General features: G+C 45.8%; 1 protein-coding gene and 2 long non-coding RNA genes across 4 annotated transcripts in view; 1 reads left to right on the top strand and 2 right to left on the bottom strand.

Annotated features, from left to right (window-relative positions):
• Window positions 1-4,526: 4,526 nt before the first annotated feature.
• On the bottom strand, window positions 4,527-18,877 carry pcdh10b (protocadherin 10b). Of its 2 annotated transcripts, XM_077609738.1 has the most exons (5): window positions 15,865-18,873; window positions 13,864-13,922; window positions 13,563-13,669; window positions 9,342-9,499; window positions 4,527-5,739 (listed from the first exon to the last, which is right to left on the bottom strand). In XM_077609738.1, the coding sequence occupies exons 1-5, from the start codon at window positions 18,418-18,420 to the stop codon at window positions 5,686-5,688; spliced, it is 2,934 nt and encodes a 977-aa protein (XP_077465864.1). In that variant the 5' UTR covers window positions 18,421-18,873; the 3' UTR covers window positions 4,527-5,685. The 2 variants fall into 2 exon arrangements, 1 of the variants encoding a protein (XP_077465864.1); XR_013303270.1 differs by lacking the exons at window positions 4,527-5,739; window positions 9,342-9,499; window positions 13,563-13,669 and having other exon boundaries at window positions 15,865-15,964; window positions 16,030-18,877.
• The window catches only part of LOC144082520 (uncharacterized), a 34,190-nt gene continuing 22,701 nt past the window's right edge, over window positions 9,912-21,400 (top strand). Inside the window, exon 1 of the long non-coding RNA XR_013303272.1 lies at window positions 9,912-10,226. This is a non-coding gene — a long non-coding RNA (uncharacterized LOC144082520). The remainder of the gene's footprint in view (window positions 10,227-21,400) is intronic.
• On the bottom strand, window positions 19,506-20,315 carry LOC144082521 (uncharacterized). Its single transcript, XR_013303273.1, has 3 exons — window positions 20,226-20,315; window positions 20,010-20,147; window positions 19,506-19,875 (listed from the first exon to the last, which is right to left on the bottom strand). It is a non-coding gene; the product is annotated as an uncharacterized LOC144082521 (long non-coding RNA).

Genomic DNA, 21,400 nt, shown 5'->3' with positions numbered 1-21,400 from the left:
AATTTCAGGTCAGTCCACCTGTCTCCCTGGGCATGTGTGGATTTTCTCTGGGTACTCCAGTTTCCTCCTGCATTGGACTGATTGGACACTCTAATATGGGTGTGTACTGGATCAAAATGTTTTTTTTCTAAAATATTACTATGTGAAAGAAGACCTACGTTTGTATTTCGCCTTGAATTTGATCAGTATTATTAATAATATATTTTTGTGTTGACAACTTGTAAAAAGAGACTAAGATGGGAGGGCTGCACTGTTTTTGGACTGCTAGGATAATGGTTACAAACACAAAGTCTATTTTATTATTATTTTTGGATTGGATTGGATAACTTTATTCATCCCGTATTCGGGAAATTTCGTTGTCACAGTAGCAAGAGGGTGAGTGAGGATGCAGAAATAGGAAAGGCATTTTAGACATAAATAGATAGGTAATAAGTAAGTTAATAAATAAATACATGAATAAATATATAAATAAATAAGCATGTCGCTGAAGTATATATATATATATATATACATACGTGTACATAAACCTATACATACTCACATAAGCACATATATACATACATACACATAGATGCATGCATACGGTAGGTCTTAACACTCAGCCATTATTTTGTTAAAGAGCCTGACAGCTGATGGGAGGAAGGATCAAGGAAATTCAGCCTGTATTTGATATAGTTTGTAAGATTTTCTGCGTTAAGGCTGGTTGGCCGTTTCTGTTTGATCACGGGGCGGAGTCTGCTAATTGAAATCGTCGAGGCAGCCATGATGAAAAATCCCAACAACATCCCGACAGGCGACAAGTCTGCCAACCCAAACAGAGCCACGACTAAGTAGATGACACGCATGAGCTTGGCGCTTAATGACATTTGCTATGAATTGCGCTATTCTAGCGCCGCCGAGTTATGGCTGGGTCGCAGAAGCGTTGCGTATCTGTGCCATCGCTGTCACTCTTCTGTGCGGCGATACGACGCCTTTTCTCCCGTGACAATTTCCTTTTCCATTCAATTCTCCCTTTCTTCCATTTGCGTGAGTGACAGCTCATTAACTGCCGACTGTAAATCAGCGTGGCGGCTTCGGCATCTCCGAGGAGTCGCAGACCAAAGTCGCTGGCTTTGAGCGCCGCTCTCTTCTCTACTTTTTGTTCTAGTTGTCGTTCTCCCTCCGATCCCCGTCCTCCCTCCACGCTCGCCTCGGCTCGGGCCAGTCCGTGGCGTCCTCTTGGCGTCTGGCGGGCGAGCCAGCGCCAAAAGATGGACACAAACGCGGGGAAAACGGGGAGGCTCGGCAGGAGGGATGGTGACAATGCAATTTTTTTAAATCAAAGTGTCCAGATTGAAAAAAAGCAGAGTACAGGTGTTGGGGTTATTCTGGGATATTATTATATATGTGCATATTGGGGCGCATATGGAATATGTGCATATTATTAAATCATTCTTACGAAGCAGACGAAGGCTCGATATAACAAGGACACCTCCCCCCACAGCTGGCTTCGAGGACATTTAATTGTTTTCAGGACTATTGACCGGACAGGTCACCATGTTCCGGGCCGAGGACCGTAGATCTGAGTTCGCAATGAAGATCTGTGAAGGACTCTTAAATTGCTTTGACTTGGATTCCGGCAGATGGCGATCATCGAATCAACTTCCGAAAATACTCGCGTATTGTTTAAAAATACTGTCGCTCGGTTCACCTTGTATGTAAATTATTATGCTTGTGCAAATTCTTACGCAGTTGTTTTTGGTTTCCGACCTGATATGCAATTGTTGTGGCAGTTGTTTTTTTACCTTAATGGTGTTATTGGGTTCGCTTATGCAATTGTTTGAATCAGATTACCTTAAGTGTTTTGATTATGCGCAACTAAATGGACAGAGGAGGATGCCGTTTCTGCAGAATGTCTCGGTGGCGAGGCCGAGCCAGGACGATTTTCACTTGCAAGATAACGCCAGAGATGTGCCTGATGTCCACCTTGTATTGTTTATATGTTATTAAAGTATACCTATTAATAAACCTATCAGCAGGGGACCAAAAACAAAATGTAAATCAAAAGCCAGAGTAGCGAAAAAAAAACTTACCGCAAACAAGAACACGGCTTGGACCGGGGCACAGAGGTTCAAATACACGGATGTGAGTTAACGAGATGAGGACCAGGTGGGCGACACGGGGAGGCAGCGGATAGGCTGAGACGCCAGGGGGGCCAGACCACCACAGGTGAGATCACGAGGCCAAGACACACTGAGGAAAACGTTGTTAAAAGCGTTAAATACAAACATCCATCTTCACGTCAACAGTTTGCGACCCTGGTAAAACTATAACAATCACGGTGAAAAAAAAAGCTTGGGATTTTTCATTTTTTTTCACCCACTTCTTCAACAGTAGTGTAAAACTAACTATTACACACTTTGAAGCTCAAGTGTAAAGCACGGGATAAAGGATGGAGAATGAATAATGGATGAGCGGCCCCGTGTGAGGGAAGCCAGTTCTCGGAACCATTAAGCGCTAGCGTGTCGGTACACGTGTGGCGTACAAGCGGCGAGAGAGGCTTCTTACAACGTTTCAATGTGGAGACCGGCAAAGGCTTCATTGTCAACATTTTGTACTATTCAAATTTCTATGCGCTAATACATTTAGCTATAGAAACCCAAAAGGATTAATAGGGTTTAGTGTTGAGATGGCATGTTTAACCCTTAACCCCTTGCATCAGGTTGTCTAAAAGTGATTTTATTTGACATCTGACAATTGTTCCCAACTCATTTTGGGGTCCTCCATCCTCGGTCTTTCTCAAATGGATGGATTTAAATTGAAATTCTCAAACGGATTATCTATGTGTTTGTGGTGCGCTCAACAACTTGCCTCACTTGGACTACTTATTTATTGATGATTTATTGGCCTGTTTGTTGTTGTTATTTGTGCACTACGTTGTCAAAGCTTTAAGTCCCATTATAATGACAATAAAAGCATTCGATTCAAAACTCATCAGATTTTTTAACTATAGGATCCCGATTTACTATGTATGGAAAAAAATGGAAAAACACTTGCATTACTGTAGTGGCCAATCCTTTTCCCCCATGGTTTTATCAGCAAATGGTTAATATGTGTCGTGTAGGAAATTAGAACAAGACAAAGCGATTTGTTTCTATGGAGAAAATATGAAACGGTGTCTAAAAATGCGTCAGTCGATTCTCTGGCCTTGGATTTGGATAATGACAACTCCAAAGGTCGATCGTCACACTCCTTTGTTTTCCCACAAAGTCGGACATTCATCCGTCCAATAGCTCGTCATCAACCTTCACGCTCACAATTCTCACTCTTTGCCGCTGCTATTCCTCGGGGAATGGAAAGCCCCGGCTCTTTTTATGCGGGGTAACGTCCAGCAGAGCTGGCAGAGGAGCCCCCCGACATGAAAGTTACATCCTTTAATCTGCTTTGCCTTTGTGCGGAAAGTCACTTTGAAACTGACGATCACAGAATCCCACCAAACCGCCCGCCCGCCCGCTTGCACCATCTTCATCCTGGCAATTCACTGAAAAATCCTCACACTGTAGCCTTCCATATTTGTCAGTCCTCTCAAAATATGGCCCACTATTCCACCAGGAGAGTCTTTTGTTTGACTGAAACCTTTTGGGCTGCTGATTGTTTCAAGTGGAGGTCACTTGACCTTAAGGACCGCGACCAAAAGACCGGCGACCAATCGACCGTGTACCATCATAACAGCTTACATTTAAAAGGAAAAAGCCAGCGCGCTAGCTCGTTCAACAATTTTTCTCCTCGATTCCACGCTCCGGTACACGGTCGATTGGTCGCCGGTCTTTTGGTCGCGGTCTTTAGGTCGCCCGGAAGTTTGGTCGCCGGTCTTTTTAGTCGCCGGTCTTTTTTGTCGCCGGTCTTTTGGTCGCGGTTTTGAAACAGACAAAAAGGGCGAAGGCGAAAATGACGGTGGCCGCGAATACGACAGTCGCTGCCAGCCCTCCCAGTCAAATCGGATTGAACTTTTATTGCCCTTGCCAGTGTGTTAGGCTTTTATCTGATATGACTCCAGTTATTAGTTCTGTTAATACCATAATCTATGATTGCAACATCCATTTCCGAATGAAAAGACAAGATTTGCTAAATCCAAACAACTGTTGTAAAAAAGGAATGAGAGGATTATGGCACGTGTCAAAGGAGATTTTCTTTCCTGGTTTGTAATACAACACACCAAATCTATTGAGGTCACACTTCTTATCATATGTTTCGGATAATACTTACCACTGTTTTTTGTTGTTTTTTTATAAGTCGGATTAAGCCTATGAGCATGTCTCATAATTCACACTAATTGTTTTTCTGCTGGAATTAAAAGTGACAACAACATTTAGGCAAATAACGAACCTTTTGTCAAAAATGGCATCACTATGTTTTACATATTTCTCTTTAAGGTGTGGGGAAAATGATATCTACAATAAATATATAAAATAAATAATGCCATCATTTGCTTTTTCCTCAGTTTATTGTTGTCATACTGATGTGCGTGTGTGTGTGTGTGTGTGTGCGTGTGTGTGTGTGTGCGTGTGTGTGTGTGTTGTTTTCACGTGTTAAAAGAGAAGCATGTTGCTTGAATCCAACTGCGTTGTGTACAACATATTTAGCATCTTTCTGTTACTTTATGAAATAATGATTAGTTTGGATTACAATGACACAAACTTAGCACAAAATGACCTTTACACTACCGTCTCCCTTTTTTTTTACACTGTTTTGACTCATATCTAAAAGTGGAAAAAAGTTATGAAACGATTTGAGAAAGTCGACATTTGTCTCAATCGGGGACGTTGAAGCTTTCGGCAGGGTCCTTCAAAATAGATGTCTACATATACTATAGAGAAAGAGTCAAAGCTGAATTGGCAATTCAGAAAACAGGTGACGCGCCTCCATAACAAGTAAATACACATTTCTATAGTCATATATAGAGCATTAAATTTTTTTAAAGTTTTTTTTAAAGAGTACAGTAAACACTTCTCCTAAGTGATCGAAACTACTCGATATCCAACCCCAAAAAGTGGTGGAGAAAAACGTACATCCATTTTTGTTCCTGCTCCCTTGCCAAATAGTGAAAAATCCACCTCAAAACAATAAAAAAAAAACATTAAATAAGAATACAGTCATTGAAAAAAAAACAATATTATACCACACATTTAAAAAGGATTGGAAAGACGCCCGACCACTGAAAAAAATATAGAAACACAATAAAAAAAGGAAGGAAAAGAATGGCATTGCATGTCCAAATACTCACGTGGTAATCTCCTGTACAGTTTAGCCACTGTGAGTTTACAAGCGCTGCGCTTTCCGAGCCCCAGGTGAACGCCTGCTTTGATTATCCTCAAAGATAAACATGGCTGCTGTCAACAGACTCAACCACAGGGAACAAAACACGTCCATTTTCAACGTTTGCCGCCATTTGTTTATTTGCAGTTCCTCAGTCCTGCTGAGACAAACGGGGCCCCTCACTAAGGGCGTTTACCCACCTGCCCCAAGCAATTTACACCCCCCACCCTCGTCCCATCTTCAAGTCTTGTAAGCAAAATGGTGGCATTCCCCCGAAGCCTTCTTCTCAATGAATTCCACCAGATGAAAAAGGACGTAAACTATCCTTGTTTTGGGTATTCGTGTTTGGTTCCTTTTTTGGGGGTCCCGTTGGGCGACGATTGTGCAAATTCAGGCGGTCTCCGGAATGTCGACCAGAAAAGAACTAGTGAATTCGTTTCCTCTCTAGAAGAAGAATACAAAAATACACACGTTAGAAATGTGATATGTTGTGGAGAAGAGGTTTGTGTGTGAAATCTGGGGCAGATGAGGAAAAACAAAGATGAAAGAATTTACCGTATTTTTCTGACTATACGTCAGGCAAAGAAAACAGTTTTTTTCATCAGAAACTGGGAAAGTAGGTCGAGTTAAAGTAGTAATAGTAAAATGGAGAACAATTGACTAAATAGGCATCTGTTAAAAAAAAATAGCAGATCGTCATTGGGTTAGAGAGAAAAAAAAACACAAGTCCCACTTTGGGATAGTTTGGAAATTACGGTAATTATGGCCTCATTCACACAGGTCACACGCACGCACAATGAGTATTAGGATGTGTCACATTCCAGCATCCTTAGCAAAGGGCTTTTTTTCATTCTTGTGAAAGGGTTCACGGATAATAAGTGTGCAATTATGCCATGTGAATGGTGTTGGCGAGGGGGGAGGGGGCGGGTCGAGCTGGTGACGGCCAATTTATCGGAGGACGCCAATTTGAGAGGGCCACTAAAATAAAGTGGAAAACATCTCTTTCAGCGTAGTATCCCCTTGCTTTTCTGGAGCCCTCTCCCTCCCCTCCCCTCCCCCGGATCTCCCCCCCGGCTCCATATTGTCTGGATTTCAGGATGGTAATCTCCAAACTATCATCCTAGCCCTAACTCTGTTTACCCCAAGCACCCCTAACCCCCGTCTCTCCCGGGACAAAAGAGTCTGTGTATCAGTGACTTGATCAGATTAGTGGGATTGGTTCCCGTGTTTCATTATGCTCTCTCTCCCTTCCTCCCCTATATAGTACTTCTGGCTACCCTCCCCACTTGACAATGGGCGCCAGTGCCACGCCGTCCCACTCTTCCGGCCCGCCGCCACCACCACGCTCATTTGCATCGGGTTTTCCGTCCTACGTTCGAAAGGCCAACCATCGAGAGAGCCTTTCACCACGTACTCACGGAATCCCATATTTACGGGTCATTCGTTAAATAAAACAATAGCCGAATAAGTAAATGCGTAGGCGGTATTAGGGCCCTAAAAAGGACAATGCTATGTGGCGTTTGCATGTTCTGCTTGGGCTTGCGTGGGTTTTCTCCGGGTAGTCTGCTGTCCTCCCACATTGCAAAAGAATGCTAAGCTAGCTGGTTGAACATTCTAAAATGGCCTAACTATAGCTATAATGATGAGTTGTCCTTTGTCTCCTCGTGTCCTGCAATTGGTGCCCAAAGTCAGCTGGGATAGGCTCCGGCACCCCCGCCTCGCCACCCCGCGACCCTTGTGGGGATAAGCGGTTAAGAAAATGAATGAAAGAATGGAGTCTCTCAATACTGAACCGTGAATAGGTGAGTTTTCACGGTGAACCCTTTTAGTCTTACAAATATAATGCTCATATAATGATTTCCATTCAAAACAAATGGGGAAAAAAGTGTTATTTATCTTTGAAAATAAATGTATTCAGGTTGAAAAATGTCGGAGAAGGAAAAGGCATTCATTAAAAGGGAACAAGAAAACATTTTCTGGGCTCTTATAACAGCAGACGGCGGTTTTAAATGATGGCGCTGTGAAAACAGTTGGGAGTCTGACAGTCTGATAATTCCAGCGAGCTACGTCTGCTGATGAGGGGGGGAGCGGGGGGGCATGGGGGGAGGCTCTTCAGTCGCCGCTTGACAAAATTATAATTTAGTATTATCACATAATTACAGCTCTTGAGGCTGGATCTCTTTGTGGCCTTTGAATGACAGTTTAGAAACAGCAATTCCATAGAAATGTGCCCTTTTCTCACCTTTTATTCCGAGCCTCAATCGTCTGAAGATGCTTTCTTAATTGTATTTTTCCCGAGCTCCACGGACGACCACTGAATGACAATGAGATGCTTCGCCACCCTTTAAAAAGACATTTTTTTTCGCGTACGGCTCGGCGACTGACGCAGGGGCTTACGTTTATTTTAGTACTTTGGCATATACCAAATTTCTTGGGATTATAAATCACACCAGCCAAAGAATAAACAATGAAGAGGGGAAAAAAAATCTAAATTGCACTGGAGTATAACTCACATTTTTTTTCGAGGGCAAATTTTATTTCATCTGAAACCGAGAACAAACACATGTGAGAGCGACACGAGTTAGATGGGCTAAATAGTCTGTTTACAGAAGCGTTTTTCAAATAACTACAGCCTAAAAACAACAACATCACGGGCTCTTGTTGGTCAGAGAGGAATAAAAAATACAAGTTGCTCTTGACTAATAGTCCCAGGCTGAGCCTATTTATGAAAAAAAAGTGCCACTCATTTATAGTCTGCAAAATACGGTCGCTAGAAAAAGACAAACGGTCTAACAGTATTGCATGGAATGTGTTGGGGAGGTGGGTTAGAAATAAAAGATTATTTAGGGAGAGGGAAGAGTTAGTAAAAGACCAAAGTCGGGACGTGGGTCAGATTAGGAATTGACTTGACTTTCAATTGTTTCCATTGGCCAATTCAGGGATGAAATGCCATTCTCTTAATCCTCCTTGTGAAGGGGAGTCCAAATGAGTTTGGTTGGTGAGCCAAATTTGTGCCAACTAGCCCACTTTATTGATTTTTTTGATGCGTCTCTTTGCCTCTTATCGGATCTGGTATATCCTGTGGCCTTTTGTGTCGGTTGGTGTTGCTCTTATTTTTACAATAAATTCCACAAAGGGCTGTAGTGGGTGCAGGTTTTCATTCCAACCCATAACTCTGTCTGCCTTGGATCGCTTGGAACAAAAAGCCTGGAGGACCGGATTGCCCACCTCTGCTCTAATTCACCAGGGCCCATTAAACACAAATAATAAATCAGATTTAAAAAATAATTTGGCAGATTGAATTTTTTTATGCTGCTTCTAAGGCAAATTGTGGCTCTTTTACTCTCGCAGTTTCAAATTTTGCCTCTTTGTGTCAAACTTGTTCCCCACCCCTGGTATATTTGCTGAGGCATACGGTGATTGTGAGCTAGGAAGAAATGTTTCCCACTCGATCCTCTATGGCACAGGTGTCAAAGTGCCGGCCCGGGGGCCAAATCTGGCCCGCCGCATCCTTTTGTGTGGCCCGGGAAAGTCAATGAGTGCCGACTTTCTGTTTTAAGATGAAATTAAAATGAAGAGTATAGATATACATTAAATGTCCTGATTTTCCCCCTTTTAAATCAATAATTGTCTTTTTTGAATCCATTTTTTCTGTGTTTTTAGTTCAAAAATAATTTTGTAAAATCTAAAAAATATATATAAAAAAAGCTCAAATAAACATTGTTTTAGATCTATAAAAAAACTGAATATTCAGGACTTTTCATCCAGTTCTTTTAATCCATTTAGAAAAAAAATCTAAATGTTCTATCTAAAATGGTCCGGCCCACGTGAAATCAAGTTGACGTTAAAGCGGCCCGCAAACCAACCCGACCGAGTCTGACACCCTTGCTCTCTGGGGTTCCATAATGGTGGCGGTGGTGGCTGAGGTGATGGTGATGGTGATGGTGGTGGAGACCAAGATGGTGATGGTTTAGTATGTATTGGTGATTGACAGGTGGTGTCTCCTTGCCCAAGGTGAAGAATGACGGCTGGGAACTTTGAAATACCTCAGTGTCCGGAACCGAGTCCATGCCCGGCACGTGGAGGTTGCTGCGGTAGTCAGGGGCTTGCCGCCTGTCGGTGGGCACGAAGCTGGGCATCCAGCAGCGATCCGAATGGCCCAAGGCTTTGCACTCCTCCGTGCAGTTGGAGAACAGATCCGTAGCTAGCAAAATATTTAAAAAAAGACGTTACAAAAAGTGGAAGAAATTGGAATAAACATCACAAGCGGGATTGCTTTACGGATCGGAAGTCAATCATACACAAATGTTATTTATGACTGCGCATGTTTTTGGGTCAAAAACCTGTCTATTCTTTTTTTTCCCCGTAAATCCTCTTGCTTTGTATTTGTGTCTGAGTCCCTGTTTATGAGCAAAATCTGAACGCTACAGTTCAAGCTATCTGCGGCTAATCCTACCCAAACAGTCCGATTAAGCTAAAACCGCTGACATCCGAGTAGGCGCGTGAGCGTGTGTGTGTGTGTGTGTGTGTGTGTGTGTGTGCGTGTGTGTTTGGAGCGGTCAGCAAGGGGGGAATTTGCTTTGTTACCAAGCCCATTAATTTAGTTTGCCGTCGCTAACAGCTTGGAAAAGAGCCCGGCTCCCTAATAAGAAGGTTTCCTTATTAAATATTAACCAACACGGCTTGAATGCATCACATTGCATTTTAATGTGGCACTAAACGCGGGGAGGAAGCAACAAACTGCTGTATATTTTACTTCTAATTGCCCGTCCAGCCGTGTTTTCGTGAGGTGGAAAGGAGGGAAGGCGAGTACCCGGAGAAAACCCAACGCAAGCTGGATCGTATGCCAGCCGACGGCACCCGAGACTGGTCGCCAGTAGGTAGACACTCACACCGCCATCGAGTGGAAAGCCATCCCACGCTGCCCACACGTACGTATGTATATATATAAAATATGTAAATGTGAAACACTTTAAAGGTATGAGTGCGAGCATCTCCTTGTGCCCTCCGATTGGTTGGCAACCAATTCAGCGTGGCTGGGGTATGCCTCAACACCCCTCCTGAACAATGTCTCATTTTAGTTTTGAAAATCATAACCACGAGATTACCTCTGTTAGTAGATGGGGAGTTAGAACCAATAAAAATAGGTTTTTCCATCCTGTTTTTGGTGTTTTTTCAGAGAGTGGGGATGAAATAATTTGTATTTAGTTCATTTCTATGGGAAAATTTAATTTGAGATACGAGTAAATCGACATACGAGCTCGGTCCCGAAATGCTCGTATCTCAAGGTATTGCTGTATATCTCCAAGTGTGAATCCCAAAGCTATAATAGTTAGCGTTCAAATGAAATGGAGGGACGATGGGTCTCCTTTAAAGTGGCTTCAAGGGTGTGGCCCCCTCCCACGCACAACCACACCCACTCACTCACCCACTCACCCACACAGCTAGATAAAGCTTTTTTCATATTTCTTGACAATTCAGTAAAATTGGAAAATGCACAGCATGCACTTTCAAGCCAACCAGGAGGAAGAAATCCTAATAAATCATGTGCTTTAAAAAAAAAGATGAATTTTTGGGTCGGTTCCACCTTTATCTCAGAATGAAATAGTCCCGACGATTATCTCAGGGTAGAGCGGCAGCGGCACGGGCTGCCGACAAAAGCGTCCGTCCTGGGATGACACCGATGTTTCCCTCGTATGCCATCGGAGGGGCCGATGCAAAGATAGCGGGGAGGGGCGCTTAGCCTGGTTTGGTCTAAAATTTCATCTCGTTTTAGCGTCCCATGTGATGGCGGTGCGGGGGTAAAGCAAATCCCTGATAATAACCTTCATTTGGTAATTGGTATGCAGAGGTCTGAAAAATGAATTACTGATCAGCGAGCTGCTACCGCGGCGATAACGTGAACTGTGGCTCTAAAGAGGAATTAGTAATGGCGCCGAGGGGAGAAAAAGAGAGAGAGAAAGAGAGAGAGGGAGAAAGATGGCAGTCAAATTAGGAGGAAAGTGTTGGTCGTGCTAAAACGCAGATAAGAGCCTTTACTCATTTTCACCAAGTGGTGTACTTTACTGGAAGTTGGCTCTCCATATGGAAATCCTACGCCCAAAATGGTTTTGGGGGGTTCAACAGCTAACACTGACTTTTTTGGCAGCCAATGGCAGGATAAAATAAGACCAAACACCCCATCACGCTTATCTGTCGTCGACAATTTCAAGCGTTCAAGCAGTCTGCCACGCATGTTTTTGCCATGCGGGAGGAAACCGGGGAAGGTCGGAACCCACCGGGTATCGAACCCTCGCTCTCCGAACTGCGAGGGGGGGCCGCGATAACGTGGCGCCGAGATAAAAATGGAAATAAACTAAATCAATGTGTATAAAAGCGAAAAGAAGAGAAACGTGACCTCGTTCCGTGATCCAATTTTCATCCCCAACTTTTGATGATATCGAAAGAGTCGGGCGGAATATAGATGGTCTGATAAGAATCCTTTATCAGAAAATGACACATTTTCAAAGGACTGCTAAATTTAGTCAATTAATTCCGCTCGGCGTGTTTAGGAACACGGCGCGCCGGCCTCCCTCTTTTGTTCGACAGAGGGGGCTCACATTCAAAATGCTAATACGCAGGAAACAGGATGTGTCCGGAGACAAGCAACAGCTGCTGTGGCTTAAATTAAAAATGATGCTCTGGATTTGTTCCCAAAAAACAAAACACCAAAAAAATGGATGTATATACTTGGCGTCCTAAAGAGACACACTGTATGACTTGAAGGTATACAAGCTATGTCTGCCGAAGGCACACCACTAAATAATAATAATAATGCGTAACACTAAATAAAGACAGAAAACAGAATTGGTAACAATGGGTCTTTTGTACAAGCTCATTATCTTCCTTTAAAGGTTTGGAGCATTTTACAAATGAGCTTTTGGGCCAGTTAGTCATGGTGGAAAGCGGTGCTTTTGTGGGGCAAATCCACGATGACCACACCACTCATTTCATGCACGGATGAAGCGGCCGTTTTGTTTGCAAAAGGCTCAATATTGTGTGTACTTGACGCAGCCTCATTAAAAGGCACGTCACATCCAGTCGGCTCGGCTCTGGCAACGAGTGATTGAGCTCGCGGGGAGCTGCCTCATCCTTAACTTTCCTGCATATTTTCAAGCCGCCGATGTGGCGTCGGGAAAACAAAGACACACACACACTCATTTTATGGGAATGTTGTCCATTTTTCAAGGGCGGGGTTAGTCAAATAACAACGATCTGAGGAAATCAATCAAAGGTTGACCACAGGTTAGATCAGGGGTGGGCAAACTATTCCACAAAGGCCAATGAGTTAACAAGGAGCCTTCGATTTCCCCAAACCAACAGGAAGTCATTTGGAAATGCCCCAAAACCAACAAGAAAACCTCCAAAATGAGCAGAGACTGTTGGGTTTATTCTGGGATGTCAGAATATGTTCATTAAGCATTTTAATAGGTAATGAAGCTATAAATTAATTAGTTTTTTATGTTGGGACAAAGTAAGCACGAGGACACTTTCCCCCACAGCTGCATTCGAGGCCAGTTCATTGTTTTCAGGACTATTGACTGAACAGGACACCTTGTTCCAGGCCGAAGATCTACAAGAGACTCATAAATTGCTTTGACTTGGACGCCGGCAGTTTACCTTATAAAGAAAATATTATGCTTATTCTGCAAATTCTTACACAGTTGTTTTGGTTTCGATCTAATATGAGATTGTTGTGGCAGTTGTTTTTTGCCCTTAATGGTGTTATTCGGTTAGCTTATGCTATTGTTTTGAATCAGATGACATTAAATGTTTTGAGTATGGCGCGACAAAATGGACAGAGGAGGATACCGTTTTTCAGAATCATCCTAAATGAAGACGAATCGGGAGTGATTTTCCTTGCAAGTTGTAACCAGTGTATGTTTAAAGATGTCTCCATGTTAATTCAATTGTATTAATAATGAATCCATCAGAAACCAAACCACAGTGACCTGTTTTTACCCAAAAATGATACGGAAGTGATGCAAAATGAACTCGCTAACCAACGGCAGTGTCGATGATGGCGATTTGCGTCACTTCCGTATCATTTTTGGGTAAAACAGGTCACTGTGGTTTGGTTTCTGATGGATTCATTATTAATACAATTTAATCGTGCGCCGTCAGTGGCGGCCACCCAGTCACTGATTTGGCTCTTAAATAAACGGCAGGAACGTGAACCGAGGTCCACGCAAAGCCAGAGAAAATCATAAAAGACGTCATTTTCCTACCGGAGGAAGGGCCTCTGTTAGTTGCGTCGTGGTCACTGTCCCCCTGCTCGCTGTCTCCATGGCCGCTGTCTTTGGAGCTGACCATATCCGCCTCCTGGAAGGCCGAGCTGGAAGCACACGCAGGGTTAATTGGCTTTGGGCTTTTTCATTAGCGTCACGTATCCAAACAACTGAGGTTTTTATCTCTCCCGCTGCATCTCGTCGTCCGGCGCGCCGATGCAATCATCGAGAGTTATGGCTAGATAAGCGCTTCATTACAGGAGGACGAGTGAGAGGAATGCAGGTATTTGGGCTTATTTACCTATTGACGCGTCTTTGCCTGTCAACCATGTAGCTTAACTCTGCTCGCTGATGTTTGCTCTGGAAAAAAAGGGGGGCAAAATTGGATCAAATGAAAAGCAATGGGGTGCTAAAACACGCTTTTAGATCCCATCAAGCCCGTTTTGGGAATAAAAATACAAGCAATCATATTTCTACGGGAGTCAAATCTAAGAGTATAAAGCAGGGGTTGGGAACCTATGGCTCGGGAGCCACATGTGGCTCTTTTGATGGGTGCATATGGCTCTGAGCTAAAATATGGAAACCGGTGGTGAGAGAAAAGAGTCTTGAACGCACCAATAGGAACGTCACATTGGCATTGTGGCATTGATTTTTTTCCCATTAGTCTTCTGTATTCATTCTCTCATTGATACTCATTGAACTCATTGACATTCATTGATTAGCAACAGCTTAACAATGTTATCAAAATAATTAAGAGACTTTTTGTACTTTAAAAGTTGTAAAATGACAAAAAAAAAAGCACATTTTCATGTGTTTTGACTTTTAAATTGTGATTATGGCTCTCAAGGAATAATATTTGAAAATATGAATTGTTTATGGCTCTCTCTTTCAAAAAGGTTCCCGACCCCTGGTATAAATCATATATCAGTGAGACTGGAATCCATCATAAAAAAACACATCTTTCCCCAACATACAGAAAGGATTAGTGAGAAATGATGTACCAATCATTGTTGCTCTTTTCAGTCAAATGCTCACAAGTTGTTGGTAATGCAAATAGGAAAGGCTTCTCATTTAATGGATGAATAAAAATGAAAAGAGTTCATTAAAAATGTTTGAGTTCAATTTTCCACTCTTTGCTCCGTTCATTTGCACATGATCCATTCCCACACAAGAGCCACGGCACAAAATGAGGGCAAATACGTGAGAAAATAAAAAGGTTGGCCTTTAACACGTAGGCCACTGTGCAACTGGTCAGGTGTGCCGCGGGAAATTGCAGCAAGTCACTCATACAATGGAATATTCAGAGAGAAAATCGGAATATAACGGGATTAAAAAGGAACTATTACCAGTTTGAAATCAACATATGATGAACGGTAAATTAAAGATTATACTATGACAAGATTCAAATTGTGAAACAGTCATTTTGTGGCTTATTTTTCTCAAACATGAACCGGAAGTGGTTTGCTTTCTACGTAAAGTCTGTGTGAGCACAACATTTATTTGTTAGGAGATTGAAGTCATATTTGGGCAAAAGTCCTAAAATGAGGCGATTAAAAACATGCCATTACTTATTTTTGCATCATTCCAATTGGAAGTTGTTCAGGGTCAACTTTTGGTGATATTAGGCCACTTTGAATAACTGGTTGGGTTTAGTTGGGGTTTTGGTTGGAAGGTTTGCTTTTGGCCTATTTTGTCTCTCATGGTTTGCCTTCTCTCATGTGATCAGGTGTGTGTCATTTGTAATCAACCCTTGTCAGTCCTTTGTTAGGCTTTGTTTGTTTCATGGCAAGTAACCACGCCATGCTCAGTGTTTCTTGTTTCCTCATGTCTTCCTTTTTGTTATTTGATTTGAGTCGTGGTTATTTTCGTGAACGGCCCTCCAGCTCCAGTCGGGAAAGTTTTTGTTCGAGCACTCCACTTCCCTGCATTTGAGTCCGACTACGTTCCACGCCCGACGCCGCACAAGACGAATCGGGGAAATCAAGGTAAACAAACATATTTTTACCTTATTGACAGTGGCACATTTCCGGACTATTAGCTGCGACTAATACTCAAGTGTGACTTACATATGATATCTATTTTTGCCATTTCAACGTGCATTCTTTGGCTAGCGCGACTTATAGTCCCAAAACACGGTCATTATCCTACAAGTAGCAATGTCCCAATCCGATACTCCTGATACAGCTATTTTTGGAATATCTTCTGCGCTCCCAAAACCCAATCATCACATGTGCTTTCATAGCGCGGTGCTTTTCGTCCGCCGCAAAGCCAACCGCCACGGGTCCGAACGCCGGTTCCTTACCTCGTTGGATAAGATCGCTCCGTTTGATATGATGTCGGGCTGTCGGTCCGAGTAGCCCGTTACTACGGCTCCGCGTGGCTTGTGGTCAGAGTCCACGCTCCTGGACGGACTACACGGCTTTAGGAACATGAGGTCAGTTTTGGCCGACTCGGGAGTCAGACATACCTGGTAACAGTATTTCTGATTTGGGTGCTGCGAGGCAAAATTGCCCGACTCCTCCACGGGGACCTGAGCCGTGGCCGAACCGCCGACACTGGCGGCGCTCTGAACCAGCATGATATCGGATTTGCTGAGCTTTTTCTGCCGGCCGCCTCCGCCGCCGCGGCCTTGTCGCGAGCAACAGGAACTGCAGCCCAGGCAGTAGTCGCTGGTCAGGCACGTGTAAACGTTGACCTTTTTCTCCTTGCGGAAACGCACGGCCAGCACGATCATCACCAGGAGGAAGACCAGCGAGACGGAGACCAAGGCCACCACCACGATGAGCGTGAGGTCCAGGACGCCGTCTTTGGCCTTGGAGGTCTTGCCTCGGTCGGCGGCGCCGCGCCCGACCGCCGCCCCGTCCACCAGGGCCACCAGCACGCTGGCGCTGGAGGACAGCGGAGGCTGACCGTGGTCCCGGACCTCGATCAGCAGCTCGTAGAACTGACGCGGGTCCCGCTGGGGCGAGGCTCGTCTGGCCGTGCGCAGTTCGCCCGTCCTCCAATCCATCCGGAACATCCCGTTGTCGTTGCCCCGCCGGATGCTGTAGGAGAGGCGGGCGTTCTCGCCGTCGTCGGCGTCCGTGGCCACCACGCGCGTCACCAGGTAGCCGGCCTCGGCCGAGCGGGGGAGGGGCTCCCGGGCCGTGCCGTTCTTCCCCACGGGGGCCAGCACCAGCGGGGCGTTGTCGTTCTGGTCCACCACCACCACGTTGACGGTGGCGTTGGCCGAGAGCTCGGGGGTGCCGGCGTCCTGAGCCCGCACCACGAAGGAGAAATCCTTCAGTTGCTCGTAGTCGAAGGACCTGAGGGCGTACAGGTAGCCCGTCTCCTCGTTGATGGACACGTAGGTCTTGACCGACATGCCCTGGATGGAACGCTCCAGGACGGAGTAGGCCACCAGGGCGTTGGGCCCCAGGTCGGGATCCACGGCGCTCAGCGCGTGGATGTAGGCCCCCGGCACGTTGTTCTCCGTCACGTACACGTCGTAGACGCTCTGCGTGAAGGCGGGGGCGTTGTCGTTCTCGTCCGACACCCGCACCTGAATGGACTTGCTGGTGGTCAGGGCGGGCGAGCCCCGGTCCCGGGCCACCACCGTCAGGGCGTAGGACTCCGCCTTCTCCCGGTTCAGCGGCCCGTCCGTCACGATGGTGAAGTAGTTCCTGAAGGAGGACTTCAATTTGAAGGGGACGTCGCCCAGGATCTCCACGTCCACCTGCCCGTTGTCCTGGGCGTCCGGGTCGGTCACGCTCAGCAGGGCCACCACGGTGCCGGGGGCGGCGTTCTCGCGGACCGACTCGGCCACCGTGCTGAAGGCCACGTCCGGGGCGTTGTCGTTGACGTCCGCCACCGTGACCAGCACCTTGCAGTGGGCCGCCACGGCGTTGGGCCCCATGTCCTTGGCCTGGACGAAAATTTGGTAGAGGGCGCTCTCCTCAAAGTCCAGCTCGCCGCGCACCTCCACGCGACCCGTGCGCTGGTCGATGGCGAACAGGTCCCGGACGCGGTTGGAGATGTGGTTGCTGAAAGAGTAGGCGATCTCGCCGTTGGGCCCCTCGTCGGCGTCGCTGGCGTTCAGTTGGATGACCGTCGTGCCGACCGGCGCGTTCTCCGCCAGCGTCACCTCGTAGACGGGCCGCTGGAAGACGGGCACGTTGTCGTTGGAGTCCAGCACTCGCACCACCAGGAGCGCCGTGCCCGTGCGCGGGGGCTGGCCGCCGTCGGCCGCCGTCAGCACGTAGCGGTGGGCCGCCTGGCGCTCGCGGTCCAGCGGCTTCTCCAGCACCAGCTCGGCGAACTTGCTCCCGTCCGTCTGACTCTGCACGTCCAGGCGGAAGAAGTTGTTGGCGGTCAGCTCGTAGCCCCGCAGCGAGTTGGAGCCTGCGTCCGGGTCCGAGGCGCCCTCCAGTGGGAAGCGCGTGCCGGGGGTGGCGCTCTCCGAGATCTCCAGCGTCATGTCCGTCTCGGGGAAGCTGGGCGGGTGGTCGTTGATGTCCACCACCTCGATCTCCACTCGGAAGAGCTCCAGGGGGTTCTCCAGAAACACCTCCATGTGAAGCTGGCAGCTGGCGCTCTGCTTGCAGATCTGCTCCCGGTCCATCTTCTCGTTGACGAACAGCACGCCGTTCTCCGTGTTCACCTCCAAGTAAGGCGTCCGAGAGCCGGCCACCACTTGGAAGTGTCGCGAGGCCAGTTTGGTGAGGTCCAGTCCCAGGTCCTCGGCGATGTTGCCCACCGAGGTGCCGCGCTCCGCCTCCTCCGGCACGGAGTAGCGAATTTGCCCGAGCGCTCCATGCGTCAGGCACAAGGCGATTAAAAAGGCGATCATCGCCGGCCCGAGCGCACTCGAGGAGAACATCGGGAAAAAAAAACCTCAAGCGGACCAAACGTTGCGGGAAACGCGCACAAAACTCGCCGCGGCAGCGCGCAAAAGGTCGGGACAAATCTGACCGAGGTGCGCATTAACAGGGGAACATCTTAACAACAACAACAAAAATGCGTTTGATATTTCCGAGTGGCTTTTCGTCATGGAATGATTGCCATGCGCATTCCAGTAAAAAAAAATAAGAAAAAAAATAAAAAGCCGGTTGAAGGATGGAAGGGAAATGGTCTCGGCTTCGAAAGAATAGGAAATCCACTCAAGGAAAAGAAAAGTCAGTCATTTCCCCCCGAAATAGTGCTAACTTGTCCTGTTAGTTTTGTGGCTCCATCTCGCCGCTTTGCACTCTGCTTTTTCTCGGCGTCCTCTGCCTTCTGTCTGCTGTTTGCTCCCCTCTTCATGCGCGCACACACGCGCACACGCGCGCACCCTCGCACGCGCACGCCTCCCCATAGCCTCTGCGGTTGTAAATCACTCCGGGATGGCTCCCTATTGGTCGGCCTGGATTGCACACCCATGATGCCCCCCGCCCACTTCTCCATCTCGGTTTACATCCAACTGTGGCTGGCTTGCTTTCAAATACGTACTAATATACTATATTATATGTATTATATCTACATACCGTGATGAAATATAGATCTGCAAGTTGCACATTTCGACCTTAGTGAGGTTTTTCACTAGAGAAATAATATGCAAAAGCAAGAAGGGCTAGTGAGGAAAGAAATTGGCATTTGTGATTCATCCATTTTCCGTCATGGGGTGCTGGAGCCTAGGTCAGCCAATTGTGGGCAGGAGATGGTAATCACAGCGTACAAGGAGACAAATGACCAATCGCAGCTGGGGGAAATTTAGAGGGTTCAATTAGCTTAGCATGCATGTTTGTGGGCTGTGGGAGGAAACCGGAGTAGCCGGAGAAAACCCACGCAGGCACACAGGGAGCATGCAAACTACACATGGTAAGATCGGAACACATCGGGATTGAAACGTTCAATTTTAGAACGGTGAGACGAACTGCTCTTCCCCAAAAATACAAAATAATAATCAACTGAAATGCCACATCACTGTAAGGCTGAAAAATACCTAAATCTGTTTAAAATGTCTTTATATCAGGCCCTTTTTTTTCATCGAGCTGCATAGCCGAGGCCTGCGTGTGGTCACGTTTTGTTGCGGTTTTTGGGTGAATGTGTGAATGTTTTTCCTTGTGACCCCTGTGTCTGACACGTCTGGTGTGGGAGTATTACCTAGTGTTTCTTTTGGTCTTCTTCACGTAGTAAGTCATGATTTTGCCTCTTCATCGGCGTGCGTCTCCCCCGGTTTAGTCGTGTTTATTGTATTTTTGTATTAAAATCCTAAATTGTGCACCAGCACTTCCTTTGCCCTTTTCTCCGCTTCTCGCATCCTCAGTTCTGTTCTTGCTTTGCACCCGAGGCAGATCTTGACAGAATACCCCAACAAAACGTGAAAGCGTGAAAGGATGCATTTTGTCAAACATGTTGAAGAAAAAAGTCAAATGATAACCCAGTGATAACCCACGGGCTAAGGTAACATCAGAAAGAAGGAGTTCCTACTTTTGTGGAAAAAAGATAGCATTTGTTGTTATGCTTGTAGCCGCCAAGTGGTATTGACCGTAATTACGGCCCCCCACCGAGGCATCATAAATGCTCCTCAAATGGACTGGAAAAGGTCGAATCAACTCTGTAGCACAGCTGCAAATACAACAAAAGCTACTTTCTCTTGTATCTATAAATGCCAAAGTAGAGGAAAGAAGAAAAAAAAGGACTCACGCTTTAACGTTGTCAGCAGTCAAGTAGCACGAGTGTTGGAGTCTCATGGCACCGGTGCTTGTGTACCATGCCGCTTTTCTATGTTTCCACTTCTTGGACACGAGTGGAAGACAGATAGAGTCGAGACACGAAAAGAGAGAGGGAGACAGAAAGAGAGAGAGAGAGAGAGAGAGAGAGAGAGAGAGAGAGAGAGAGAGAGAGAGAGACGAGAAACAAATGCCTCCAAATTAGCCGTCCCATCATTGACTGTACAGATAATTAATGTCGGATGACAATTTGTCCTAAGAGCAAATTTAAAGCAAATTAACACGCGGTCGCCATGACGGCTCGGTGGCGCAATATCGCTCTCTTTTTTTTTTTTTTTGGTTTCTCGGGACAGATTGAAGGTCAGAAGCAGGCGGTGGTGATTCATTGGTCTTCAGCCGGAATGGCTGGGCTCCAAACAAATCCATTGGCATCCATTAGTAGTAAGAGTCCCTCATTAATACTGCAACTAGTCCACGTCTCTTTTTGTCTCTTTTCCAGCTCCCGTTCTCATCATTTTTCCCCCCGATGAATCTACTAATTATCAACACACTTAATATCTGTCTTAATTACTCACATTCCTTCCACCACTGCCTTAATTAATTGACTCCCTATTCCATTGAAATATCTCCTTTAATTATTTGGAAAATTAATTAATGGCATATTTATGCTAATGAGGCCGAGGCGTCGCCGTCTCCGTCTTCCCCGCCAGTCCCGGCAATGAAATTCCCGCGTTTGGAATGTTTTGACGTACGCGGGCCTCGTTATCTGCTCCTAATACGTCTGGTGGAATGAGTTTTCTTCCATTTTCTGATTGTTGACTGGCTGGGAGGCATCCGATGAAAAAAAATGCCACGCCACGCTCTGAAAAAGGCCAGAGCTGTCGTCAGGTTTGCCATTTTATTTGTCTTTTGAAGATCTTAAAGTCCTTTTCTCTGGCTTCTTGACAGACAAAAGGCCGAGATAAAATGACCATAACAAGCTCAAAGGAGCATGATGAAGGATTTGCACTTCAATTATTCATTCAACGGCCCGAGTATTCCAACAGACATTCCAATTTCAGCATTTTACAAGTGGATTGTTATTACCGAAAAGTTGATTTGATTCTGTTTTTACAAGGGATGTTTGGCCCTCCACTTCGGCCCAATTAC

The sequence above is a fragment of the Stigmatopora argus genome, chromosome 9 (assembly GCF_051989625.1).
Source record: "Stigmatopora argus isolate UIUO_Sarg chromosome 9, RoL_Sarg_1.0, whole genome shotgun sequence".
Taxonomy (NCBI): Eukaryota; Metazoa; Chordata; class Actinopteri; order Syngnathiformes; family Syngnathidae; genus Stigmatopora; species Stigmatopora argus.
This window is presented reverse-complemented; position numbering and strand designations above follow the sequence as displayed.